At 37.0% G+C, this 16,469-nt stretch overlaps 1 protein-coding gene and 1 long non-coding RNA gene across 3 annotated transcripts in view; one reads left to right on the forward strand and one right to left on the reverse strand.

The window, feature by feature from the left end:
* Window positions 1-8,460, reverse strand: part of LOC121871368 — a 31,768-nt gene extending 23,308 nt beyond the window's left edge. The window contains exons 1-2 of one of the 2 annotated variants that reach the window (XM_042373587.1): window positions 8,349-8,460; window positions 2,301-3,461 (exon numbers count right to left, since the gene is read on the reverse strand). In XM_042373587.1, coding sequence (XP_042229521.1) covers window positions 2,301-2,985 — 685 coding nt within the window. In that variant the 5' untranslated portion in view covers window positions 2,986-3,461; window positions 8,349-8,460. Of the gene's footprint in view, window positions 1-2,300; window positions 3,462-8,344 lie in introns of both variants that reach the window. The other variant, XM_042373588.1, reaches the window with a different exon arrangement.
* Window positions 8,461-8,954: 494 nt separating this feature from the next.
* Window positions 8,955-16,343, forward strand: LOC121871370. Its single transcript, XR_006089862.1, has 2 exons — window positions 8,955-9,021; window positions 15,657-16,343. It is a non-coding gene; the product is annotated as an uncharacterized LOC121871370 (long non-coding RNA).
* The last annotated feature ends 126 nt before the right edge of the window (window positions 16,344-16,469 follow it).

Below are 16,469 nucleotides of genomic sequence, written 5' to 3' on the forward strand. Positions count from 1 at the left end.
TGAAACAGGAGTGTATGCAAATGGCAACTGGGTTAAACTTTCATTTGGCTTATATTTACTTGTTTAGCAATAGTTATTTTCTTTGTAACTTATTTATTGGTATTACGTATTTTTATTTATTCCTCTTTATTTTTTTTACTGGTACTGTACATATTATTTTAAGGCTACAGGAGGAAAATACACAGAAGTTTTTTCCTAAATACTCCCTGCTAAAATGGGGGGTGCGCACCGTCTTATACGCCATAAAATACGGAACATTACTGTAGTTTTGGTGTTTTTTGTAAACATTATTTATCGTCTTTATAAATTTAGTACATTCACCGGAAGCTATGGACAATCGGCTTATTCGGACAGGTGTTTGGTCCTCCCCCACCTTTAGTCCAGACCTTTAAGGGTTCACTGTACAGTTGAGTCTGGATTTACGTGGTGTTTGCTTGCGTGTTTGGTCATTTACGCGGCACCTTGCCAGAATGAGATGTTTTAATTACGCGGTAAATTTCATCATTTACGCGGGTGAAGTATAATTTGTTTATTTACTGAAGATATATATATGTTTTTAGCTCATTAAATATATAATTTACATTGCTGGAATCCTTACAAGATGGTGATCATTTTAAATATAAACATCTTAACATTTGCATTACACATACATATTTTAGATGTAATGTAAGGAGATGATGAAAATTAGCAAACATTTTATCTTTTGTGCAAAATATATGACATTTACATTCAAAATATTCCCTGTCCTGCAAGGAATCCAGCAATGTCAATTATATTATTCTAACTTTAGTCTGAGGTATTATTTATTACTATACTACCTAAAAATCTAGTGCTTTCACCCAAACATTCCTCAGAGAGGGAACCAGCGAGCGTGGAAGGGGAGGGGGGGGTTGAGTCCATTATTTGACTGGACATTTACCGGGCAACTGTATTTCTCTTAAATATTAATTGTGTGCATACCATCATAAAATTAAGATGTTATTTTTACTACAACGTACGTATTGTGTCGGAGAAAGGGTAGTCTGGGGGTCGGCCCACGGGTTTAATTGACCGCGTAAACCGAGACTATACTGTAATCGGTTCTAGGGCTTACATTCGTTTCCATTGGAGTAAATATCAAGAAGGTTGTGCTATTCAATATTTTTCCAAGTTTTCTATTAAAATTATTACTCATTTTAACACTTATTTAACATAATTGCAGTACAGGAAACTAATTTTTGGTGTGCCCATCAGCCACTTCACTCACCCACTAAGGCGTCAGTTTTTGTCTCTGTTCAGTGGAGGAAACATCTTGCTTGTGGGTCTCTTAACATAATGATAATATATAGCGCAGTGAAGTATTGATTTAAATAAAATAATCTTGAATTACACCTAGTGAACTTAAAATTTTTTGGGTGAAATGACGGCATCAAGCATGGGTCCCCTGATAGGTGATTTCTCATCCATCCCCACTTCCTTCTCTTCTCCCTTCTCCTCCACCCCCACTTCTAATTCCCATCATCATCATCATCAACCATACACACCTCAAAGTAAGTGTACTTTACTGCATATTTTTTTACGTTGTATGTACTTTAAGGTGAGATGGAACCAATTACCCAATATCCCATTGAAACAATGGTTTTGGTTAAAAAAAATTTCGGTTAACGAACGACCTTCTGGAACGAATTGTGTTCGTTAACCGAGGGACCACTGTACTAAGTTGGAACTGGAACACATACATGTGTAAAATTCCCGATACAGTTCTCCCCATTCGCCAGAATTATTGCTCCCCGGAGTTCTCCAACAGCCAGAATGAATTTTTTACCTTCTGAGAAATTCTAGGAAAATTATCTCCATTCTGGGCATGGAATGAATTTCCAAGGATGGAATCATGCACATTTCCAGAAAATTCTGAGAGAATCTCTCCATCACACATGGGAAAGATGAATCTAAGTACTGTACATAAAAATCAGATTCTTGCAAAGCTGGTATAAATGAGAGGACACACACACACACACACACACACATGCACGCACGAACCCACTGTATACAGGGCATACTATAAATGTATATGCACAAAATATCACAGAACAAGTGATTCACATAAACTAATGGTAACCAACTAAGACAAAGAAACATGAAAAAATCCAAGATCTTTCATATTTATCCACACCTTGTGCAGTAGTGGTGTACTGTACTCACAACATAATCAAGAAAGCATTCAATATAAATCTTCATATTTGTGTATTCTAGGAGTACAGTAGTTGTCCCATCACACACATACAGAAACATTGTAAATAACAAACATTTACTGTACTTACTTTCCTGGAGGAATCCAAACATTTTTTTCCAAACTTGATGTAATTCATCAAAGTAAAAGAGAGGACTGAGCATTAGCAGTTTCTTCATCATGATGGCTGAAATTCTTTTCTTGAAGACTTTGGGTAACTTAGCATGCAAGTATTGTGTTGTTAATTTGCGATTGTATATGTTTAAAAACATAGTAGCAGTAGTAGAGACTTCAGCTTGCATTATGTTCACAAACTCCATATATGAACGAGGCTTCCTAACTCTGTTGGTAAGGCCACAAGCTTTCCCAGCCACCAGGGCCTTGTCCAACCACTGGATATGATCATTCAAAAAGATGTGAGATTTATCTGAATACTCTTGGCCTTGCAGGTCCCAAAGCTGTAGCAGTTCATTTTGCAACAGATTACGGGTGACCTTTTTTAAGTTTGACTTGGTCTTCTTTTTGAACATACATGAACACTGTATCACCTCAACTGTTTTTCTCTCTCCCTGTGATGTGACGGTATTTGAAGCAACATCTGTCTCATGAATTTCTGAAATAATTCTACAGTATTCATTTAGTCGTTTTTCTCTTAAGTTGATCTCTTCAGTATTTTGATTAAATCCTTCAAAATCTGCAAATTCTATAAAATCAGTCATGGCATTTTGCTGTGACTGAACATCTGTTACACAATTATTATCTTGAGAATGAATCATGGTCCCTTGCTAATTATGTTACTCCACACAAGCTTTCTTTTGAGTGGATGGATGGCTTTATTGATTCACTTCAATTTACAAGTTAATGCACTTCTTTTTGTCATAACAATAAAACAATGTACAGTACAGTATTACTGCAAGTTTTTAACATCAATTTTCTTCCTCTGATAGATGACACAAGGTCAACAGTATTAGGGCACTGTTCCTGAAATTATCTGTAATGTTTTTGCTTCTCATTTGAATTTTCAATGAAAGAGATCTTCATGTTTCATTGACATAAGATGGGATACTGGTTAAATGTGAATTATTATTTTCAGTACGTACAGTATATGGTTTCACAAGAGAATGTTATAGAACATGAAGTATTCATGATATTTTGGGGTAATTTTACCATTTTTCTTCATGAGTATTTTCAAGTCAAATATAGTTGAGGACTTAGCAGACCAGCTAATTGTTTTGCTTCAGTTGTTCATTATCTGAAAGAGAAAATGAGATGAATTACACCAGACATTAATTACGTACTGCAATATATTTTCCATAAATTCTGGCCAGCACTAAATTAACTTACACACTGTTTACCTTGCAAGATTACTACAGTTTTCCAGGTGGTTGCCTCTACCGTAACTAATCTTAGGTCTAATAATATCTATTATAAAATTCTGCTGAATTGTACACCAGCTCTGTCTACAGTACAGTAGGTATGCCAGTACAGTATACATGATGAATCAATGAAAACCTGTATGACAACTTTCCTGAATATAATCTATCTATCTGGTCACACTAGGTTAGGTCTGATTTGTAGAACCAATCATATTTTTGTCTAATTCTTCATTTTTACTACTTATCAGCTTACAAGTCTTCCGGCAGTCGATCTGTTCTTTGTTACGACCTTCATTGTCCGGTGTTAGATCAGGAGGAAATTGGAGTAACCGGAAAAAACCTGTTTTGGTAGGATAACACGGCATAACACTCTTCTTAAATCTGACCCGAGCCAGGAATTGATCCTGGAACACAAAAGTGAGAGGCATGTTCATTACTGCTGTACCACCAACAAATGAACTGCCAATTCATATAACAAGTGCCTGGACAGCCAACTTGAGAAGTTGTGATGAAAGAAAACAGAAGCATAACAATCCCCCTACTTCCTGTATCTCCCACAGTCTGCATCTCCTCCCCCCCCCCAATTCGCAGTGTGCTTGGTAAGTGTCTTCGTGCCATTCATATGCGACTCTTTACGCAATGGCATCCAAATTCTGTTAATTTCCTAACGCAAAACCATTTTCCCCATTGACTTCCATTATAGAAGTGAGATGCGTTTCTATGGAAATTTTTTGAGTCCCAAAAACGTGACACAAGCACATACTGTATGTATGATATTAGATGGTCTTAACCACATACAATGAGTCATCCATGATGTAACATGATAATAAATGAAAAAAAAAATCACTCAAATTTTACTTATAATAAATGGTGAGTACTGCAGGTGGTGGTGAGGTGGTGCGATGGAAGCTACTGGGAGTTACCTCCTTAAAACATCATATTGTTTTTATTGTTCAACGCATTTCCTTAACAAGATTACATCAAAGCTTTTTTGACATCAAGTACTGTATACATGTTCAAGTACATTCATGAGCTCTTACATGTCCAGCACTTGCCAACAGTGCGTAATGGAGAACAGACCAGCTGCCCAACTGTTCAGAGACTGATGAGGGGCAAAAAGGATGAAGGTGTTCTCAAGTACTGTATGTAACTACCAAACATGGCAGGTTATCTCCGGGCACTACGGTTTCTTCCTGTAATAACACTGGACAATGAAGGTCATAACAAAGAGACCATCTGCCAGAGCACCTCGTAAGTTGTTGAGCAATGAGAAAATAAATAAATAATAAAAGAATGTTAATAGTGGAAGAGACAGTTACCACCTGAAAGAGTTTATAGCAGTATTTTCCACAGGTGTTGCTTGGATGATACAAAGTAATAAAAATGATACAGCCTTTTCCTTTAATTTTAAGTAAAGTTATTGAGTTTTCTTTTCTCTACCTATGATCATAAATCACCTGTCATGGGCAGGGCATGAAAGATGAGGGAAATTATGGGGTAAAATGCAGCCAAAAAAAAAAGATCATATGGCAGTAATTTCATGTCTCTATGCAAAGAAATAAAATTTTAACCGTAGATATTGAGCTGATATTTCTCCCGTGGCATCATGTGTTTGCATCACATAGTAAACCATAAATGTGTGATTGCAGTCTTTCTAAACATTTACAAGTAATGACAGAAGCTCTCATTGAGGGTTTTATTACCATAAGTATTGGCATGATTGTCTTTTGTTATAAATTTCTATAAGCTTCACTTTCCTGGCTTTCTTGTTTATGAGTTGTGCAAATACCCCATTTTTTTCACAATTGGATCTTCAACCTATTCTGTGTATAGGGGATAAGATTCATATACTATGCAGTACAGGGGGTTATCGGGTTACGAACGGGTTCTGTTCCTGAGGAAGTTCTAGAGTAAACAATGTTCATAAGTTGGAACACATGCTATATGCACACCGTACTTACAGAACAATGTTTATAATCCCACTATTTCATAGCCTAAGTCCTTATATACACAAAAAAATAATAATTTAAGAGAAAAGAAGAAATAGAATGACAAAATACAGTAAATGAAAGTGAAAAGTCATCAGGTCAATAAAATGCCGTACCGGTAAATCTAGTTTAACCTAGTTCATAAAGGCGGGAGTTTGTGAGTCGGACGTTCATAAGTCGGGATCCCCTGGAGTTGGATATGAATTCCATATTATGGGTTTGGATAGATTTTCATGTTCTTTAGAATACAGTACAGTACAGTATACAGTACAGGGTGTAATTGGATTCTCAGTGAAATGTATGTTCCTATACTTATTGTTCTTCTCCAAGGGGAGAGACAAGGTCACCATCTTGTACTTTAATTTAATTACATAGTTATGGCATCTTGTGTGTGTTGTTCTTCGTCTTTTCACAAGTTATCTGTACTTGTAGAGGATGAAGACTGTCTCTATGAGTTGAAAATGAGGCAGAGAACTGACAGTGTAAAAAATATATATATTTATTTTGGTGCAACAAACGTTCATACTCTTACGTCCACAAATGACATAAAATTCCACAATGCCTTTCAAGAAAAGTGCTTTCGGGTACAGAACCGTTAATGTGTTCCTACACCCCCGTGGAAACCCGTGTCTTCAAACGGCACCGTCGCAGTAGTAGTGTCATTATTTATGAATGAAAGGGTATCGGTCGTGTAACGGCAGATGTGATTGGTTGATAGGTGTGCCATAGGTCATACAGGTTGGCAGTGTAAAGACATGGGTTACCACAGGAAGGATAAGAACACAACTGTACTTTACCTGATTCTCCAATAGTAAAATGTGTGTTGCAGATTGAATGAATTTGACAAAGTTATGGATGCATACAAATAGATCACTCGACCACATGTGCCACGAGATGGAGTAAAAAAAAAAAAAAAAAAATTGATTGGTTCTGTTTTTTGTCGGGAAAAGGACCTGGTACGGTCGTGGTGAGTGAAGAGGCCAAGTTCGGTAAGAGGAAATACGAATGTTTCCGGACAGTGGGTGGCGGGATTCAGCGTGGTACAGTATAAAAAATTTGTTTCTCGTACCTGTTGAAATGAGAGACAGAGAAGCATTGTTGAACATTATTAAGGAAATAGTACTTCCAGGTACCTATATAGTTACTGACTGATGGAAGGGGAACCTGGACTTGAAGAACCACAGGCAACAGCATTCCACTATCAACCACAGTCAGAACTTTATTGACCCAGATACTGGAGCTCATACACAAAATATTGAGACAGTGGCAACATATCAGAGCACGTATCCCATTCTTTGGTCACTACGGTCAACACACTGTTGGCTACGTCTCCGTTAAGAGACGTTTCTATCAAGGCGACAGATTCCGTTAATATGCCTGGGGGACTGGAGCGTGGAGCACCCCGGTTTGGAAGTTAGGTACGACTAAATAGGTTAGGTTTGTTATGTCAGGTTCCGTGCATTGTTGTTCTCATTTCCTTGTGAAGTATCCAGAAATTTCAGTGCAATTTTCTAAACTCCTTCAGGTGCTAACCGTCTCCTACACCATTATCACAATAACTATACAATGATTAATGGCGGAGAGCTTCACCAATTACAGAACCGGTTAATGTTGACAACTAACCCGCCAAAGCATTATTTGTTTTGATGTTTAATTCTTTACCATATTTTCATCAGTGAGTTCTAATATGATAATCACTCATGTGCAAATACTTCCTATAGTAGCTAATGAAGCACCTAGGAGTGATCTACTTTGTCTTCTCAGCTGTAATGTTGTATCCCAAATGTAGACAGCCAATCATAGTAACGTATTTCAAAACACTTCGCAGCCGAGGGCAGGATCGATACCGATGCTCGGTGTATGTTTATGAGCAGTTCAGTACAGGAGTCTGCTCTCACGTCCACAGAAAACGTAAAATTACACCATTTCATTGTGAGTTCTTTCTGCTTAATATACAAGGGAGTCCAGGGGTGGAGCCCCACGGCTAGGAAGTTAGGTAGGTAGGTGTCTTGGTTAGGTTGGTGAGGTCTTCCAACAACACTTGTTTTTATTATCAACTAAGGTTAAGTTTAATTTAGAAATAACCATTTTTTAACACATTTGCACAAGGTACGACAGTTTTGACTGTCCACTATATAACACGGTGAACTTGCGGCATTTAAAAAAAATTTTCTTTGAAACATCGGTCGCAGGTCCCGCGTTAATAATTACCGTGGAAATTATCAGATTTCAATTATGAAAACAAAGGAAGGTTAAGTTAGGTCAGGTTGATATGCTTACGTTATATTAGGTTATGTGTGATGATCACCTCCCCAACAGTCCATTAATATGAAGATAACGCTTCGTATCGCGCAAGGTCCTTTTCTGCGTTTCAGTTGTCGCCGCGAAATATTCTAGAGCGAGACTCACACAGCTCTCAAGAACTGGATCTTCACAAAAATTTCTCGTCACAGAACAGATTAAACTGACTACATCAACAATTGCTAAAGGCAGTAACACCCTCTTTGTTACAGTAAAATGGCTGACCTCCTGAAGTGTTTAATTTTTATGGATAGGACACTTAACCTAATATAAAATAGCTCTTACTACTGTTAAGAATATGGTGATGCTGACATAACACACAGAAAATATTTCCTTTAGTTATATTATATAGTAAATTTAACAAAGACTGTCCATTAACTGTCAATATTGAAAATTAAAAAACCTATCTTTTTGCTATAATCCGATGTAAAAGTAAATAACAATCAAACTTAACTAGATTTTACACCAACCTACTTTACTTAGGTAGATAACGAGAAGGTTGTTAATAATAGAAGGTTGTTAAGGCCACACTACCGTCAGTTAACACCACACTCGCTTGTTGTTTTGTTGCCACTAACTCCAAAAACCAATTACCATTTTATCTTCATTTTCGGTAAGTTATAATTCAAGATATAAAGTAAGTTTGGTTATTTTGATCCTCGTGTCATATACTATAGACAAAAAGTATGAGAAATAACATTAAATTCTTCTAATTCTCATAATGGTGACAGTTAGCAGCACACGCTAATAATGTTCCTTTTATATATATTTAAACCTTATCTTATCATTTAATTTTGGACATTGATTAATAATGACGTAACAACTTCTAACGGGTGTTGAATATAATAAAATCAAAACTATTACTATTTCTTTTATAATTCATTCAATAATATCAACCATATGGCAACATTTCTGCAGGATTATATTTTTTCTTTACCTAAATTCCTATAAACTAATGGTATATGTCTGAAATTTCCGGGATAAAGAGAAAATAAATAAAAATTTTTACATCACACGGTACTGGACATAATATATAATGGTCTAAATTAACAGAAGAAGTTATAGTGAGTGTTAGCGGTGGTGAGGTGTGGCCATCATGGACCCACGAGAACCCTTGGCTGGTGACACAATAACTCCTTAACTCTTGGTCGGTACTGTTGTTAACTTAAATACTTTATATTCTTAACATTTTGTATTCTTGGTCATGTGCTCTAATATGTTTATTTTAATTAAGAGAGGCTCTACTGAATTACAGCAGGAATGAAATACTGTATCAACAATTTACTCAAGCCTTGCAGTACTAGTGGTTCCTTACTGCTGATGGAATACACACATCAGAGTAATTTTTTGCTTAAATTTACATTTGTTACCACTTAACCTCACCCCATAACTGGGGGAGCTCTGTCCCTTGAAACCCCGGCCTGTTATACGTTGTTTGGGCTAATATTTACGACTAACCCGCTTACGCGCTGTTTGATTTGATGTTTATATTTTTAATATATTCTTATCAGTGAGTTCTGATATGATAATTATTTGGGAGGGAAATTGCTTCCTTTGGTAGATAATTAGGTGACTAGGCACGCACTACTTTGTGGTGATGTAGCAGACACAGCCAATCATCTCCGATCAATGCCACAGACCGGGCGGCTGATCTCGCGTCCACAAAAAATTCAGAATTAAACCATAACCGTAAATTCTTTGTTTAATAAGCCTGGGGGTCCAGGGAGCAGAGCCTCTTGGCTGGGAAATAAGGTAAGGTTAGGTACGTTTGTTTGGTTAAGTTGGTGAGGTTTTCTAACACATCATTTGTCATATGTTTTCTTATCAACTAAGGTTCGGTTACTTAAAAATTATAAATAACCATTTCTTAACACATTTGTACAAACTACGACAGTTGTCCACTGTAAAACACAGTGAAATTATGGCGTTTTTAAAATCGTGATCTATGAGAAATTGGTGGTGGGTCAGTCAACAATAATTACCTTAAATTTAATAAAAAAAATTCTGTTTCTCCATCATAAATCACCTGTAGTGGGCACAGTGTAAAGGATGAGGGAAATTGCTGGGTGAAACACGGTTAAAAACTGATATGACAATAAAGTGATGTCTTCATGTGAGGAAATTATTTACCTTAAATATTCCTCTGAAAAATCTGCTGTTGGCGTATGTTCTCATCTGCTCTTTGTTTCCGTGCAACAAGCGACCCGCTCAGTATGAGTGTACTCTCTCGTCCACTAAAAAAGTTAAAATTACACCATGCTGCTTCAAGAGAGTTGCTTTTATTGATACCTCATATCAAAGTAAGTACTGTACTTAAGGTTTAATGTGGCGGGGGTCCGCCCTCCGGCTAGGAAGTTAGGTAGGTTTCTTGGCTGGTTAGGTCAGGTTCTACATATTAGGTTCTGTGCATTGTTGTAGCATATTTATTACTTGCTATCATCCAAAGAACATCTGTGAAAAAATATGACCCAAGTCAAACAATGTGTTCTTGTGTTAGCAATCTGCTCCAGGATTACTGGCAATATTTTTTTAGATTTGGTTGTTGGCAGTAAATGTAATACTGTACTGTACTGTAATGTAATAGTATAATATTTTTTTAATTATTTGGTTTTTTTTTGCCCATTCTCCTCTTCTGATACAAGAACGTTTTTCTGGTGTATGTTGGTGTTTAAGTCCAAAATGACCATTTGTTGTGGTAAATGTTTTGGGTTTTTTTAGAAAGTTAATATAACGTTACCTGACTTCATAGTTGGGGCGGGTCCCCCCCCCCTCAACATATTAAACAAAAAGCATTTACTCTAATATCTGGTACCAATAAAAGCAACTTTGTTGAAGCGTCACGGTGTAATTTTACGCTTTTTGTGGATGTGAGAGTATGCTCTGACAGAGTGGGTCGGTTGTAAACATAGTTGCACCTCGTGTAATAGGATGGGCTGCCCAAGGGCCACCCAGGAGTGAATTTGTTTAAGGTGTAGAAGCTGTCGCCAACACAATAACCACACCCTGAGTTAACAAGTTGCATGACCCAATGTCAAGGAATAGTCCGAGAAGACCGTACAACTCGCCAACTGCACTGGCTAACCATTACCCCGGAACACGATCCGCAAATCAATTAACATCCAGGTCCCCAATTACTGCTGGGTAGACAGAGGCAAATGGCTTAACCCTTTGACCGCGCAAAGCGACTTTAGTCGCCTGACAAAACGAAACATTTCACCGCACAAAGCGACTTTACTCCACGACCACAGGGGAAAATTCTGAATTTCCCGCGCGCGGCTAAGATCGTCCTGGGGTTAAAAATGCACCCTGTCTGTGCTGCCATCTGGTATCCACTAGGCAAAACATATCCCAAGGACGCATTAGCTGACGCAACCACATGACTCACAGATTTCCAGATCCAGCGTAGCGTCATATATTTGTTCATCAACCACATAAATAAGTTATTTTTTATTCTTTTATTATGGTGATAGGCAGTGTAAGTGTTTCAAGCATGTGAATATATATAATAGACCGATATAGATAAGCAAATAGTGGTGGTTATATGTAAAAATATGATCGCTATTTTTTCGTCAGTTTGTCGGTATAAAGATTTGCCAGAAAATTGTTTCAGCGGCATATATCTGTTCATAATCCACATAAAGAAGGTAATTTTTAATCTGTTATTATGGTGATAGGCAGTGTAAGTGTTTCAAGCATGAGAATATATATAAAAGATTGATATAGATAAGCAAATAGTGGTGGTTATATCTCATAATATGATCGCTGTTTTTCCGTCTGTTTGCCTGTATAAAGATTTGCTATAATATTGTTTCTGCATAACCCAGGCATTTTTGGTATAGTCCAGTGTTAAAATATGAATAAAGACCGTGTTATATATATTTGATTGAAATAAAATATTTTTGCATGTCTGTTTAGTTATTTCACCAACAATGTTTCCAGGTGAGGTACCAATATTGCACATAAAACTGGGTTATAATTTCCATGAAACATCACTTTACATTAATTATTACCATAGTTTTGGGTCATGATCTCTCATTCTGGGGGCAATTTTGGCAACATCTGAGTTCCTCAAACAACTTTACCTGAAGAAAACCTGAGATATATGTTTTTTTTTTTTACCTTTTTTCCGTAAAAACATGATTTTTCACTAGATAACAACATTTCTAAGGAATATAAATGCCATATATGGAAAGACCAAGTTTTGTTCATTATAGAAAAGCATTAAAAAAGCTCAAAACAGCATTTTCATTTTTTGGTGACTTAATGACACTTTCCGGGAACAACCTTGAAATCGGACGGCGCGTTCAAACGGTTAAAGAAACTTGCCCATAGTTTCACCCTGCCCGGGGATTGAACCCGGGTCCGCTCGCTTGCGAGGCGAGCATGCTGACCATATCCCCACAGGTCGCCGTTGTAAACATACAGGGCAGACGACAACACGCACTGGCAACGGCAGATACTATCTACAGGTAACCTAATGTTTGAGGGTAAATATATTAAAAATTCATCTCTTTCACAAGAAAGGTTCCTATTGACCCTAAGGAATGTAGCTTCAGTGTTCTTTTTTCCCGTGCTCGACCACCAGCTCTGTGTAGTATCCATTGTGTTTAAAGTGACAGTAATGTGGATGACAATTGAACTAAACAATTTAAAACTTATTAGTGAGGTGACCGTCTCCTTGACAACTAATTTCTTTTAAATATACTGTTCCAAGATCACTTGTTTATTCCCCTAGATGATTAGCCTCTTCACGACAGGATGCCATTTTAAATATTTTATATGGCTAATGCCAGATGATTTTATTCAGCACACTGTTCCCTCATCTAAGGGGTTAATGAATTACAATACAGTATCTCCACTTATTCCTTCATTATGGGATGCTTGTAATTTCATGCATGTTAATTACTGTATAAGATTACCTGGATTAGGTAATGTTAGTGTCAGGATGGTTAATTTAAAGGTGAAATAAGTTGGATCTAATCTTTTGGCAATCTAAATACCCAAATCTGCTGTGCTATATTAGTTCCTGCGCTGGTTTGTTCCTAAAAACCTGAGTGATGTGCATAATTGTGATACAAAAGAGTAATTTTGATAGTTCAGTACTGTACTTGGATTGATTTTTTAAGCAGGGACATTTTATATTTAAAAAAAAATGTTTAATACTGTCTAATTTCAGTGACACTTTCAGCTGGCTGGTGAGTCTGCAGACTGTGTTGGTGGAACTGAATCATATTTTTCTCATATGTTAGGTATGTTATTCGATATATGAATACTGTACAGTACAGGTATTCCCTTAATGATTGGTTTTCAAGGAAAATAACCCATTCATATGGTGAGGGACACCTGTACTGTGCCACCAGGCCTAATTATAGTATGATATAACACATGTTTGTTTGATGGTTTGGAGTGAGGCAACAGAGTGGATACTGTATAGTGCTTACCTCCCATCACTTAGGTGGAAGTGGACACTGTACTTAATAATGTTTCCTCTAAACTGAGTTCCTACACATGATTTTTCTAGCCATGCATATCAACAACAATGTGACATCACTTTTTCAGATCAAATAATCATCTTAAGCAACATACCCAGTATTTTATTTTTTTTTATCTTTTGTACTTTCACATACTGTATATGGTAACTTTAAAGCATATCCATTATACTGTATTGTACTGTACTGCATAATTTCATAATTTTTTGTTTCTGTGGGTGGTGCACATCACCTTTATAGAACCTTGAGACCAAATTATACAAGTTGAGGAACTGAAAGTGGTTGAGTGGAGTGTCAGCCACACTGCCTCCTTACATATTGAAGGCTTAGTATACAGTGCACTATATCCATACTGGCTCTAACAGGCAATTTTGCCTTTTGAACCCTGTTTCCTTCCTTAATGTACAATATGGGGAAATTTAAGAAATAATAATTTTCAAAGGAAAATAACTTGTTACATGCATGTAAGGCCACTTTGATAGTAGACTGCCATCATGTTCCATGAAGACAGAAGTACAGTGATCCCTCGGTTCACGAACGCCTCGGTTAACGAAATTTCGGTTAACGAATTACCTTCCATAAGATTCTTCACTTCGGTTAACGAAAAAATTTTAGTTAACAAATTCCTTACAAATTTTTCCCAACATGTTTTCACCTGCTTTTGCCTGCTCACCAGCTGTAGTATTAGTCTGCCAATACAGTAATCGGTTTTAGGGCTTAAATTCGTAACCATTTGAGTAAATATCAAGTCTTATATTAAAGTTTTTAGTCATTTTAGCAATTATTTAACATAATTGTAGTACAGGGAACTAGTTTTTAGCGCGCCAAACAGCCACTTGACTCACCCAGAATGGCGTCAGTGTGTGTCCCTGCTCAGTGGAGGAAGCTTCTTGCTTGAGACTCTCTTGAACATAAACTATTTTTACATTTTTACAGTACAATTATTGGTCATTCTGAAGTTTATTTTACATATTGACAATATATAATGCAGTGCAGTGTTGATTTAAAGAAAATAATCTTGAATTACACCAAGTTAACTAAAATTTTATGGGTGAAATGGCGGCATGGGGGTGACTTCTCTTCCACTCCAATGCCTTCTCTTCTCCCTTCTCCTCCACCCCCATTCTAATTCCCATCATCATCATCAACCAGGAGCCTTCTACATGCACACCTCAAAGTAAGTGTACTTTACTGCATTTATTTTTAGTTTGTATGTAATTTTTGGTGAGCTGGAACCAATTGCTTAAAATCCCATTGAAGCAATGGTTTCGGTTAAAAAAAATTTCGGTTAACGAATGACCTTCTGGAACGAATTGTGTTCGTTAACCGAGGGACCACTGTACCTTGTTAGAAAAAAGGGGCGGTGGACCCAAGACTTAACCAGTTGAGTAAGGAGTCACCTCTGCTGTATAAAATGCATAAAATCATCTGACATTAGCCAAATAAAATATTAAAAGTGGGGTCCCTGTAATGAAGGGGTAAAGGCTGTGAGTGGATCCTGTGGGGGGGGGGGGGCTAAACAATTCATGTACAGTAATTTACTTTTTATCTTTAGCACTCCAGGTGTTATTCTCATACATATGGGTATTTTCAAAATTCTTAATTTGTTTAAGCCTACCTTTAATATCAGTGTCCTCATTTATTTTATACTGAACAGTGCAGTACAGTACTAGCAAAATTACCCTTAGGATCCACGTAATACTGTATGTGTGTGATAAGTTTCAGGTCTCTAACTGCTTCTGTTTTGGAGCTATGGCTGGAATGGACAGACAGACATACGGGGGTCAATGTAGTCCTGTCAAATTAGCACGAAAACCAGCAAATAGCGGAAAAAAGTTTACATTTTGCACACGTACTCCTGAAGGCGAGGCAAATAAAGATCAAAGGAGTTCCCCTCTGTCTGACTGCAGCAACCCCCCTTTTGGGGGGCCTTTTTACTACATTTTCCCTATTGTTTGGAAAACGGTGCATTGGATGAAAAAAGTTTATACAGGTATATATAAAGAAAATATTGTAAATAAAATTCTGCACAAGATTGTCTATATGCATTTTTTCCCCCAGGAGTTATAGTATGTGCGTAAACAAGACCGGAAGTGTAAGGTTAGTTTGAGCGTAGATCAAGATATTTCCGTCTCGTGCTCAGTTTCCCATCAATGACTCTCAAACGACTAGTTTCTCATTAAAAATGCACATAAATGGAATTGTTGAGTGAGAAGTTCTCTATTTGGGCAGATGAAAGACAATTTTGTATGAAGTTATAAATGTTTTCTATAGTCCACTTTTCTTTTTTCAGAGGTGAATGAAACTCCAGTTATTTAGTATGGCATCAACAAGTAATTGTTTTTGTTGCAAGAGGAGTTTGAATGAGGGCGAAACTGTGAATGTGAAGGATGGCATCCACAACTTGAGATGTGTAAGTCATATCCGAAAAGGCAGTGATTTTGAGATGTTAAAGAAAGTGGACACCATTGAAATGCATAAAGTTTGCAGATGTGAGTACATTAAGGAGAAAAATATAGCCAGATATTTATAAAAAACAGAAGCCTTAAAACAAAGAGAGTGTACTTTGTGGTCAGAAGAAGAATTTGATTTAAAAAACAATTGTTTGTTCTGTGGTGAAAAATGTGATATTGCTGCAGAAAGGAAAAAACCTGTGGATAAACGCGAAGTTATGTGGGAAGTTCGTACTCTGACCATGAAAACAAACAACTGAAGGATGCTGAGCAAAGGAAAGACGAATGGAGCGAGAAAGTATCGAGACGAGTTAACAGCGTCAAGTGCCTTGTAGCAGAAGAAGCGTGTTATCATGGAAAATTTTACTAAAAATTTGCATGCAACCGACCATCAACTCTAAAACGAGGACAGGCACAGGATGAACACATGATGGCTCAATTTTTCTATGTTTGCACTTAGACAACTGGTCAGTGGATAAACCAGGGCATAATTATATTTATTAAGCTCTGATAAATATGCTTCAATATTATTTACTTACTTTTATCCTCTTCATCACTGATCGGCTCGTTAGGAGATCGGTCACCTCTCTGTCACACACTATTGGCAAGTATTAGTCATGGACTGGCTGTCTGTTATGCACTGTTGGCAGGTA

This window comes from Homarus americanus, unplaced genomic scaffold, assembly GCF_018991925.1.
Source record: "Homarus americanus isolate GMGI-L3 unplaced genomic scaffold, GMGI_Hamer_2.0 scaffold45698, whole genome shotgun sequence".
Lineage (NCBI taxonomy): Eukaryota > Metazoa > Arthropoda > Malacostraca > Decapoda > Nephropidae > Homarus > Homarus americanus.